This window comes from Convolutriloba macropyga, chromosome 4 (genome assembly GCF_964194025.1).
Source record: "Convolutriloba macropyga chromosome 4, txConMacr16.3, whole genome shotgun sequence".
NCBI classification, from domain to species: domain Eukaryota; kingdom Metazoa; phylum Xenacoelomorpha; order Acoela; family Convolutidae; genus Convolutriloba; species Convolutriloba macropyga.
In genome coordinates this window covers 37,041,027-37,053,974 of record NC_134471.1, presented here as the reverse complement: position 1 = coordinate 37,053,974, position 12,948 = coordinate 37,041,027, and the positions used below count along the sequence as shown (strand labels likewise).

Below are 12,948 nucleotides of genomic sequence, written 5' to 3'. Positions count from 1 at the left end.
TGACAACGTCAATTTAAAACTGATCTATCAAAACCCTAAATATTAGGAAAAAACCTGAAAATTGAACCATTCTAGGCTCAAAAACTCCCAAGAATGACCTGTTCACCTTGAATTTAGACCCTCCAGCAGTTTCAGCACTCTAAGTACATGAAAGCACTCATGCCAGCTGAGGGCGTCTAATCACCCAATGGTCACTGGGCTTCACCTGTCCACACCGTTTTGAATGCTCAAAGTTTTTATGCTCGAAATATTTGTGAAAACATTTGACAAAGAACACAGCACCAATACAATCCATTTCTTGGATTGTAAAAAAGAGGGAGCACAAATATAATCCAATTGTCGGATTGTTAAAAATTAGAGCCGCCGTAATAGCCGATTGAGATGAGGCGGTTATTAATAAATCAATTGGTCGTGACATGACAATTTTGAATTCATTTTGAACTATATTGAATTCATTGATCCTTTAAATACAGTAATGGGCAATCGAACTGAAAGTTGTCATCGTTAGGGTTATCGTATTAACCCTATTAGCGTTACGATTCGTTTTGTTTGCAAAACTTTTTTTCAAAACTAACGAAAAACTCAAGAAATTCACAATATAAGCTTTTCTTTTATGGTGCAGTTGATTCCACAAAAAAACAATAATTACCACAGAGAAAGAAATTCCTCCATTAACTGATAGGAACATGAACGAAGTATCTCCATTGCTCTTAGGGTTGCTGTTCTCGAAATCATGCTCTGTGAATGTTTTCAACCCAATATCTTCACCCACAACCCCTGTTCCAACTATCATGCCAGGAGCTGAGCTGGTTGAATAGATAGGGTTCAACAATTTCATTCCCTCGCGCAGGAGGGACGCTTGAACAAGTTGGATGCTGCACTCGAAATTCTGAAAGTAAATTTCAAATCAGTTTTGTTGTAATACAATTCCCAAAATAGTTATTCTCTAAATTGTGGAACCATATAGCGGAGATGGCAAGTTCTAAATACATGATATCTTATTTTCCACTCGAACTTGATTCAAATTAAAATCCAATAACTTCATTTAAGCCGCGTTTTCAATTTGTTTAGAAGTTAAGCCTAGTATATTCCTAGTAAAAAGCTGGATCAGAGCCTTTTATTGAACCAACGCTTTTTAACCATCTAAATACTCTATATCTGGTAAAACACAATATGGAGAACTATTAACCAACGTAGCTTCATCAAAATTGGCATCTGTTATTTTTCATCCAATCACGAAGTAATAAATTCCACAAAGCGCACATTTCATTTCAAATTCTTTCACAGTAATATAGTTGAATCCCAAGCATAAGAATCATTGAGTTATGAAATGCATGCTGTTAAAGCTCACGAAGGGACTTAGGTCGACCAATCACATTAAAGCAAATCAGTTAGATGATAAAATAGTTTTTAAAAACTGCAAATTAATGATGTACAAGACAGATAGATAACAACTTGCGGTTAACCCTCTTCGACGTCATACTAACCCTGTGTAAAGCCTAAAAGGAACTTCATTATTGTACTTTAATATCAATGAGTTGCCTAGCAATGAACTATGATCTTTTGTACATTGCAATTTTCCGCCTAGCTGAAGTGAGTTGATGATTTAACTTCAACTACTCAAATTTTTTTGTAGGGCAAGGATACACTTTAAAATTTTTGAGCAACGCTAACAACTCAATAACGGCAAAATAAGCTGCTGAAAAGACCACCATACTTAAGAAAGACCACCGAAACAAAAGGCAAAATCCAATTTCAAAAAATGACATTCTGACTTCAAAATCTATCTTTAGCTTCATATCAACTTTCAAACCCTGTCTTACGAGCAAAATAAACAAAAAAATAAAAGAGTGAACAAATTTTTGGAAAACGAAGAACAACCCAAAATACAATTTAATGATTGGTGGTGATTGAGTTGGGTCGGGGGTCAGACTCTCACGACTGAGAATCGCCAGCATGTTGAATCGCATTCTTAGAACCAGTTAAGCGTAAAGCTTTAAGAGATCTCAAGGCCCTACGAGCCGTACCTATTTATTCCGTTTTTGAGGACAAAAAATTAAATGCGCCAGACGAAAAATCGGGCAAGCAAAAGATCGCATGAAAAAAGACCACAGGAATAATGTAATTGATAAACCTTGTTTGAGAGCAATTAACGAATAGTAAAAACAGAACCGACTAACGTCGGGCGAATTGCTCTCAAACGACCGGCGAGCGGTTGGCTTCGTCAGTAGCTAGCCACGGTTTAGTGAGGCTAGCTTTAGATTAATTGAAGGGGCGTAAGGTGAGCGCAGCGGGGGTGCATAAGTGGATTGTGGGGAATGATGAGAGGGCGGTTGGTGATTGAGGTGTGGGATCAATTGCTAAGAACCGCTCTTCACACCATAAGTATAAGTCTCCCAAACAGTTTCTATTAACCGCATACTTGACGAGTAGTGGGCTGAACGGCTCTAAGAGAACTTGTTGCAAGTTGGACGCTACCTCTTTATCCCGGTTCTGAGGACGAAATTCAAATGGATGAAACGAAAAATCGGCCAAGCGAAAAATTGCATAAAAGAGACAAACCGGATTAATACATTTGCTACAAATTGCTTTTGACAATGATTTCCTAAAAAATGCCTGTGAAGTCAATTATGATTTATAATATTTCTACCATAATTGTTAATGAGGATCAGAGATGATGACATTACGCCAGATAACAGCAGCTGAAGAGCGGCATCAACAAAAAGAGCGAGAGATATAGAGAGAGAGAGAGAGGGAGGGAGAGAGTGAGAGAGAGATAAAACATGAACGAGAAAGAAAGAAAACCTTACCGACAGAGAGAAAGATAAATATTTCCCATGCTGGGATTCGACCCTGCAACTTCTGGTTTTCCAGCCTTGTTAGTAAATAACTCATATAGAAAACTGAAAAGTAAAACTAAAAAAATGTTTTCAACTTCGCAGTTAAAAAAGTTCAAAACCATTTTTTGTCTCGAAAAATCTGTCAGATAACCCATCACCAAAACTTGAAAAGTTTCGTTGGCCAGTAATGATCCTCCAACTCAGAAAAGAAGATAGACAAAAATTTTGAAAACAATCGTAAAATTTAACATCTCGTTAATATTCGAGATATAAAAATCTTCAAAGCCATTTCTTTGTCTCAAGAGACTATCTGGTTCACAAAGGTCAATAAACTTGAAATATGCAAGTTTCCAGAAATTTGAACAAAAAATTAAAATCGAATAAATATTACTAAAACTGGAATCATAAAAAAAAATGATCACCATCCCATTGAATCGAGAAACTGAGGGCGGGGGGTGGGGTTTGGTGGTGATTGAGTTGGGTCGGGAGTCAGACTCTCAAGATTAAAAATCGCCAGCATGCTGAATCGCATTCTGAGAGACCAGTTAAGCGTAAAGCATTAAGAGATCAAGGCCCTCCAAGCGGTACATATTTATTCCGTTTTTGAGGACAAAAAGTTAAATGCGTCAGACGAAAAATCGGGCAAGCAAAAGATCGCATGAAAAAAGACCACAGGAACAATGCAATTGATAAACCTTGTTTGAGAGCAATTAACGAATAGTAAAAACATGATCGACTAACGTCGAGCGAATTTCTCTCAGGCGACCGGCGAGCAGTTGGCTTCGTCGGTAGTTAACCACGGTTTAAAGAGGCTAGCTTTGGATTAATTGACGGGGCGTAAGGTTAGCGCAGCGGGGTGCATAAGTGGATTGTGGGGACTGATGGGAGGGCGGTGAGTGGGTGAGGTGTGGGATCAATTGCTAAGAACCGCTCTTCACACCATAAGTAAAAGTCTCCAAAACAGTTTCTATTAACCGCATACTTGACGAGTAGTGGGCTGAACGGCTCTAAGAGAACTTGTTGCAAATTGGGCGCTACCTCTTTATCCCGTTTCTGAGGACGAAAGTCGAAAGGGTCACACGAAAAATCAGCCAAGCGAAAAATTGCATAAAAGAGACAAACCGGATTAATACACTTGCTACAAATTGCTTTTGACAATGATTTCCTCAAGAGATGCTGACAATACGCCACATAATAGCAGCTGAAGAGCGGCATCAACAAAAAGAGCGAGCAAGAGAGAGAGAGAGAGATAAAACGTGAACGAGAAAAAAGAAAGACAATTACCGACAGAGACAGAAAGAGAGAAATTATTTTCCATGATGGGATTCGGCCCCGCAACTTCTATTTTTCTAGCCTTGTTAGTAAATAAATCATATAGAAAAGCAAAACCAAAAGAAGGTTTTCAACTTCGCAGTCAAAAAAGTTCAAAACCATTTTTAGTCCCAAAAATTCTGTCAGAGAACCTATCTCCGAAACTTAACAAGTTTTGTTGGCCAGTAATGGTCGTTAAACTCAGAAAAGGACAATATACAAAAATTTTGAAAACAATTGGAATTTTTAACAACATCTTCTTAATATTCAAGATATTAAAATCTTCAAAGCCATTTCAGTGTCTCAAGAGACTATCTGGCTCATAAAGATCCATAAACTTGAAACAAAAATTTTTCAAAAATTTGAAAAACAATAAATTTTTATCTAAAAATTACTAAAACTGGAGTCATAAAAAATTGATCACCATCCCATTAAATCTAGAAACTATGCAGCAGCAAATTATCAAACCTTGGAGGAAGCCCCAGGACCACTGGTGCCGGAAAAAAATTCAAAAACACAGAATTGTATTTTCTGAAAAAAATGTTTGAATTCGTGATATTAAAATCTTGAAAAACTATATATGTACATCTATAAACGATGTAGTATCAAATTATCAAACCCTACAGGAAGTTCCGTGGCTCTAGAGGCCAGAGAAACCTTAAAAAAATCCAAAAATTATCAAAAAAAACTTAAAAACAGTCCAAGTTTTCTAAAAAATTTTTTATAAAACTTGTGATATATAAGTTAAAAATTAATCCATGACAAACAAAAAATATTCAGTAACTTAATATCAAACCTTAACGGAGATTTTCTGGCCCTTGAGGCTCAAAAAACCTGAATAATGACAATAAAGGTAAGAAAAAATTGCAAAAATGGCAAAATTTTTTTTTAAAAAAGCTAAAATTCGCGATGCTAAAATCTTGCAAGACAATCCAATACATCTAAAAAATTGTACAGTAACCTATTTTTAAACCCTAACTGAGGATTCTTGGCTCTTGAGGCTGGAAAGTGTATAAACGACAAAATTTTTTGAAAAAACGTAAAGAGCTTTTTTTATCAAAAAATTGCTAAAATTTCTGATATTAAAAAGTTGAGACTTTTCCATGGACAATAAAATTTGTGATGTTAAAATGTTAAAACCATTACATCACCAGTAGAAATTATGCAGTAAGCTAATAATAAAAGCTAGAGGAGGTTCCTTGACACCTAGGGCCGAAAAATGACAAAAGTTTCCAAAAAACGCAGAAAAAATTGATAAAACTCTTAAAATGGTTTAAAAAAATCACTTAAATGGTTATCCACAATCTAGCTAAAGACCTTTGTCAACTGTAACCAGTCTCAATTTAACTGTAACCAGTCCACCAAAAGTCGAGACATGACAAACACAAAAAATTGCAACATTTTGGGCTCAAAAACTCCTAAAAAGGTCCTTTCAACCTTGAACTGTGGACTTCCCCGTAGCTTCACCACACGTAGCGCTTAACGGATTAATAAACGCTGCTACTAAACGCTTAAAAAACTGGGAAAATTCTGCAAAATAGTATAAATTTGCGTGTTTTTAGCGAGCGGTTGTTCGTCAGTCGCTAGAAACGGGGGGTTCACCGAGGGCTGATGGGGGATTGGAGCAACAGCGGGATGGGGGTACAGCGCGGGGGGTTAGGGGCAATGTTGGGGGGATGGTCAACAGTGGAGGGGTCTTCAATCTCTAAGAACCTCCCTTCACACCATTAAGTATAAGTCTCCAAAACAGTTTGAGCTGAAAGGCTCTAGCAGCACTTAATACCCGCTAGTCGCTACCCGTTTATCCCGTTTTTGAGGATGAAAAGTCAAAAGCGTCAGACAAAAAATCGCATAAAAAAGACCGACAGAACTGATATAATTGCTAAAAACTTTGTTTGAGAGCAATGAAGCAGAGGTGAAATGCCATCAAACACCGCCCTCACTCAAAAACTTGAAAAACACGACAAGCTTAGAATTTTTTTTGGTAACTTTACTACTTCGACGTCATTGACATCACTCCTAATTTGAGTATTCACTGAGCCGACAAAGATTCAAGAGAATTCTAAACCATTCTGAAAAAAACAACTGGACAAGTCATGAACTACAACTCTAGAATTGCAAAAAAATTGACGTTGAAAGACTCGGAATAGAATCATTTATGAACATATTCGACTAAAGTCGTCGAAGTGCTCTCAAACCACTGGCGAATTTTGGATTTTGCCAGTAGGTAGAAGCAGCTCGGTAGGCGGTGAGAGTTAGTAATTGATTTTGACTTCTCATTGAAAAAAATAAAAAAAGACCTGCGTTGCAATTTAACGAACCTTGACTGAACAATTGCGGGAACAATGCTGAACAATTGCGGGCCGTATATTGTTCAAATTTGTTTTCTCAATCAACTTCAAAAGCATCGTTAAATTTGACATCTCATTTACAATAAAAAATACTCTTTACAGAACTTACAGAATAAAATACGAAAAGTCTTGAAACACAAACAATTTTGAAAACAAAGATCGTTGAACCGTACAAAATGACCACAAAAAGAAAAAACCTATAGAACCATTTAGAAAAAAAAAAGATCTCGATCCGATATCTCGAAGAGAAAGCAAATCTCAGAACGTGCAAACAAATTTCTTTTCACTTTGCACAAAAAAATATACTTCCAAAAACCTCGCTTTTCGCACCGATTTTATTACAGCAGCGTGAATAAAATAACTACTATATGAATTCTCATTGACATCACATCAAACTATCAAAGAAATGAACAGATCTTTGAAAGTGTTAAAAGCGCCCCAATACTATCCAAGGAATTGCGATTGTGTGGAGAATTTTTGCCTTACGACGCATATGCTTCAAAAGCAGGTGGAATAGCTTCATTTGAGGCCAAAAATTATACTTCAAATAGAGCTTAAACTAGTCGACTAGACTGCCAAAAACAAGACTTCGAAAAAAGCTCTATCGAGTGCTTTACTACATCGGCGAACATAACATTATCACTCCAATCCGATTTCTCGTTGCAAACAAGCAGTCGATAAATGTGAACAGATATCTGAAAAAAAAAGATAATACCTACAATCTAATCCACCAAAATTTTGATTTAACGTTAAATGAAAACCACTGAGCATCGAAACTTTTTAGGAAAAACAAGGTCAGGTACCTTCAAAGAACAGTGTAAAAAAGTCAAGTTAAATAAAAAAAATCCCAACAAACTTTCACAAACACCGTCCTCATTCTATTTTAAAATATTTTAGCAACAACTCACACCCTTAACATTTGAATTCAAGTTCACATTGACCAAAAAACTCAAAAAATCCACAACAAAATTGAAAAAAAAGCCAGAGAAATAATGAACTACAAAGAACTTGCAAAAAAAACAAATTGACTTTCACAGACTTGGAATCGAAATTTAAAATAATCAGGAAACAAAATAGACTGAAGTCTGGCAAATCGCTCTCAAACGTCTGGCAAACTTTAACTTCAATACGTAGCTGCAGCTAAGGAAGGCTAAATAGAGATTACGTAGATGGGGTTTGGAGCGCCCATTTCGACTTCTCGCTGACATCCAAAAGTCGAAAAAGCGCGAAGAGAGCAAAAATTCTAGAGGACAATTACTGAGCTACAGTTTAATGAACTTTGATTGACCAAGTGCGTGACAAATCTTGAACTAAAATTGAAGACAATTGGATTGATCAAACAAAGAATTCATCTGCAAACCACTCTGAATGCACTCTAATACTCTTGTTATACTCAATATACCTGTGCTAGTTTTACTACTAGAGAGTCTTATCCTCGTCTTACAGGGAAAATATACAGCTCTCCGATAGTGTATTTTAGATTCAATATAACTCAACACTATTTCGGAGTCGTAAATAAGTCGAAAGTACCATGATAAACGTCATTATCCCAGGAATCCAAACCTTGTCGGCTTTGCCGTTAAAATAACGGAACGTTCAGTCGTTCCCACCTCAAAGAGAACGACGTCATACCGTTAAAATTATTTTCTTATTTCGGCTGTTGGGCCATTTTTTGACGTTGAGTCGTAAATAAGGTGAAAGTACCATGATAAGTTTATTATTCCAGGAATACAAGCCCTTGTCGTAAAAGTAACGGGAACATTAAGTCGTTGTCGTTTTTTGACGTTAGAGAATAATATTGAGGGGTATTTTAGATCTCCATGCGAACGGCTCAATTCTTTTTATTGTGGTACCTTTAGTTGTGTAAGAGGCTCTATACAAGTATAGAAAGAGGCTCTATACTAATTGGTCGATTTATGATATTTGTATTTCACATCATTGTGTTACGTAAACTCTGAGTGGACAAGCCCTTTTAGCAAGCCAACACAATTACGTGATTTTTCCGGTTATCGAGTTTTTAAATTTAGTGAACATTAGAACATCCCTTGTTTTTGACCACGTTCTCCAGAACTTTTCTCATTTTTTCACTCAAACTTGATCAATTTGTTAAGAACAGTATCATTGGTTTTGCCTATAAACACAGAAGCGTTGCTGACTCATTTCATCTGACAAACTTAGGTCAATCTTTAGCGATTTGTTGAAAATTCAGCCTTATTTCATTAGAAATGGCACCAAATATGTTTTTCATGACACTTTCTAAAAGTAAATACCTATAAACTTTTTTCAACAGAAAATTTTTTCAACAACTCAACAAAGAAATAGTTTTACTTCCTCTTCCTTTAAGAGACGTCCAGAATAAAAATTACGCCGGTTTGTCGCTAACTTAAAACAATCATTATCAAAACTGCATTTTCTGTTTCTGATTTAAATAACTTTTTTGCTGACAAATTATCTTTTTTTGCAGACAGATTTGTTCAGTTAGATTTTAACAGATAACTTTTAGACTTAGATTCGAAGAAAATGATAATGAGTTTGACCGTATTTTATGTCTCTTTTTGTTGCTTGCATTCTCTCAAAGTCATATCATTGGCTCTTCAATGCGGCAATATTTAATTTATTAGAAAATACCTGATTTGGAGATCAGTCAATTTTTGAACCTGGAATTAAACCTTATTCTCGTCAATTCGTAGCATAGTCTAAGTAAGCACAGGTTGCATCGTCTTTGTAGAAAAAACAAAATTCAATTTGAGTTGTTCTAATGAATAGTTTTGTGGCGCGGATACTATGAAATTTTCGTATTTTCTTTAAATTAGACAATGTTTAATTTTTTTTCCTTTTTTGTCATACAACAACATTAATCACGGTTCTATTGGCTTTGAAGATGAGGGCAATTGAACATATGTAATTAATTTAAAAGCTCAAGATTTGAACGGCTTCGACACCATTCTATCACAAAGTCAACTGAAGTTTTTATGTACTTTTCACTGTTCTGTAGTCTTATGTCTTATTTTGGATAATGACATGTCTCAAAGGCTTCCTATGCAGGTAAAAAAAAACAAACTATATTACAGTCAATTCAGTCAATTGCTAATGGTTTAGTTGACTTGGAACTTAATTTGTCTCATTAAGGATCGGTCCCATATGATCTATGGAAACAAACATTTTTTTCTGATGTTATTTACACTTTGATCTGATACTATTTAGAATTTCATCTGGCTCCATCTGATGCCATTTGACCCTATGTGTTTGTAAAATAATAGATAAAGATTTCCTCTGATCGTAATCAACGTTTTTTTCTCTTTTTTGTTTCATCTCCCACTCTCATCAATGGCAGGTATCATCAATTCTCAAATGCGGCGTTATAAAAATCTGTTAGTGGTTTGCGCTCAAAGAATTTTAATTACTCATTTTCTAATTATTTTCAAACGTTATGAGTATTTTTGAAAGTTTGCTTGTTTTTGTTAATTGAGTAAGTTGATCATATAGTCTGCTAGTCTCATCAATGGCGATTCTCGTCAACTGCCCAAGTTGGTATTATTTATTTCATTGTCTCGCTTGTGACTGCTCCCAATGGCTCCGATAGTGTTCCAAAAGAATCTATCAATTATTTTTAGTTGAAAGCTGATGGTTGTTAAAACTTCGCCACCTTTTTATTCTTGTTTTTCTAGACCTGTTACTAAGTCTAATCCAGGACGGGTCCCATCTGCTACGAAATGAATTACACGTTGATTTGTTCATTTAGATTTTATCTGATAATTTTTTTTACTTAACTCACGTTTGTTTATATTTGTCATTCAGCATGAACAAGTTTTTTTTGCAAAATTTTGAATATAAACCCACTTTCTCGGGAAAAAACAAACAACGCCCCTCCCATCTGAAAACCTGAAAAACTATAAAAAGTTGTTAAGATCAACTTGTTGAGATTGAAATCACGACCCGCTTTCATTTCATCATAATCAATGACAGCTCGTCTCAACAATATTTGTCAAAACTACAGCCTTTCTAAACTTGACCAACCTTTGACACCGATTTAGTGCAAGCTTTGTCCCCTGGGTCTTCGGGTATTACCAATTCTTCCCAAATGGATCCTTTGTTGTACGTAATAAGTGTTCGGTATTTGACTGAGAGTGGCTCTTCCAGATCACCATCCACCTTCTGACTTGCAATGAACACTCCTTGCAGACCCTGCACACTGTAGAAGTCGGCCTGTTTGTCTCGTGAGTTACTGAGTCTGAAATAAGTAGAATTAAGAAATCAACTCAGTCAACAACACAACAATTTTCAAGAGAAACCTTTGTTAATTTTACATTACATTTTACATTTTTTCTTCATTTCGGTTAGCGAATGAACATAAAAAACAACCAGATGTTTGAGGGATCACAACGTACTAAGGCAGACCCAATAAGTGCTCCTTTTAAAGTCTTAAGAACAAGCGAGACAGGGCTACTTATTTGTGCGCGCGAAGTCGACTTCCATAGCTCTGTACTCCTTCACCAACCAACTCTGTCTTATTTTTTAAAACAGTTGAACAATTCCTTCAATTATAGGGACACTATGATAATATACTGGAGCCATACTGTACACATGCTAAATTTATCTAAGAGAGACTGAAAGGCTAAAATGCAGTATTAGCTATTTATTGCTAGAATTCTTGAGTCTCTAATTAGAGTTTAATTCACGGAATAGATTTCCGTCAGATGCAGTACATCATACAATTAACTTTTTACAATCGGTCTCATTAATTTAATTCCCGCCATTGGTATTTTCCAATAAGTTTCAAACAATCAAGAACCACTGCAGCTTTATAACCACTAATGTAGTTGAACCAGTAGATCAATCAGTTGTCATTTCCAGAAATACTGCCGTAACTCCCCAAAAATTAAAGGCTCAAGAGTTCTTTGCTAATTAAAGATTGGCCACGATCAACCAACTGAGTCCACAAACCTGATAATCTCCCAGTTGATTCCAGTGTACATAGGTGAGATATAGCCAATATCTGGTAGAGATCTCTGCATGTGAGCTCCTGTGACGTCAGAAATGTACAAGTCATGGAAAAACGGTCCTTTCTTCTCGGGTTCGTTAGCACCAAATTTGTCGTATGTAGACAGAACCATGAAAACCTGATCACCTGAGACATCAGCGACGTAAAACTCCTGAAAACATTGACGGAATTCTGTTATCAAATAAAATTTTCGATGAACTCCAGATTTTTAAAATCCTCTGATGACAAGAAATTTAAAATTGTCAATTAAATGAGAGCGAGCGCATCCTAATGCAAATAACCACAGTATCAGAACAGTATCATCAAAAATTACAGAACAGTTGGTGGTCAAGCAACTTACACGAGAAACGATGAGGAGAACCTGGGATATTTTCCGTTTGTGTCCCCCAGCTTAGTGGGTGCATATTATTTGCACACCCCAGACGCACGTGCCATATTTTTACATAATGATTTGCCATGCAGTAATGGCGCGTGTCCCATTTACTATAGAACTGAGGGTTATATAAAGTACTGGGGATTAGAAACGGAAAAGATTTGAGTTTTTATTTCACGTCATTTACATCCGTTTCTGAACTTCGACTTTCGCTTCTGAACATTAGACTTTAACAGTGGCTTAGTTTGTAATGTATACTACTTAAGAACTGCTGGTAATATTCAAGGTAAAGAGGCCATTTTGATAATTTTTGATCCCATATAAGGCCTTCGTTCTCATCTAAACTACAGACCCCCAATTACATACCTAAACCCCTCCTACCTATTTCCTCCTCGGATCTCTTCTGTTTCGCCCCCAGTGTTTTTTATGACCCACCGTTACAAATTCTATGTTGTTATATAGCACGTTACTATGTAAGAAAAAAAGCACTATGTAAGAAATGCGTCTGGGGATCATAAAAAAATTATGCTCACTAAGCTGGGGGGCCAAAACAGAATAGATACCTCTCCTCTCCCCTGCCTACCTACCCCCTCCCTCTTTCCCATACTTACCTAATTCGCCCACGGGGTAACCTACCTTCCCCTGCCTACACCCCGTACCTCCAAATTACATTCTACAACCAACACTCCCATCACCTGTGTACCCTCCTCCCACACCCGCACGTACCTAGCCAATGTAAAAAGAATTTGTGTCGAACTGATCTTTTTTCTAATTTTTTGTTTTTCTTTCTGAATTAGGTAAGGATAACTAGAGTTTATATTGCACGAGTCTTCGAGTCATTTCCGGTGATCATTATTACAGAATTTTTAGGATATCTTCAAGATTTATAGATTCTAATGGGCAGCGGCCAATTTTCAATACAGTAGTTAGTTTACATAAATTTTAATTAGTTTAAGTTTGTTAGTTTTGGGATGTTTTCGCGCCATTGTGTTATACAACCCCCCCCCCCCCATTATAGGGCCCTTACCATTATAGGGCACGTACAAAATATTTGTAAAAATATTTTACGTG

General features: G+C 36.3%; 1 protein-coding gene across 5 annotated transcripts in view; it reads right to left on the bottom strand.

Annotated features, from left to right (window-relative positions):
• Positions 1 to 12,948, bottom strand: part of LOC142337650 (uncharacterized) — a 224,756-nt gene that overhangs the window by 181,321 nt on the left and 30,487 nt on the right. For 4 of the 5 annotated variants that reach the window (XM_075387045.1, XM_075387041.1, XM_075387044.1 and 1 more), the window contains exons 7-10: positions 11,447 to 11,655; positions 10,520 to 10,733; positions 1,488 to 1,499; positions 650 to 889 (exon numbers count right to left, since the gene is read on the bottom strand). In XM_075387045.1, the coding sequence (XP_075243160.1) occupies positions 650 to 889; positions 1,488 to 1,499; positions 10,520 to 10,733; positions 11,447 to 11,655 (675 nt within the window). The remainder of the gene's footprint in view (positions 1 to 649; positions 890 to 1,487; positions 1,500 to 10,519; positions 10,734 to 11,446; positions 11,656 to 12,948) is intronic. The other variant, XM_075387043.1, reaches the window with a different exon arrangement.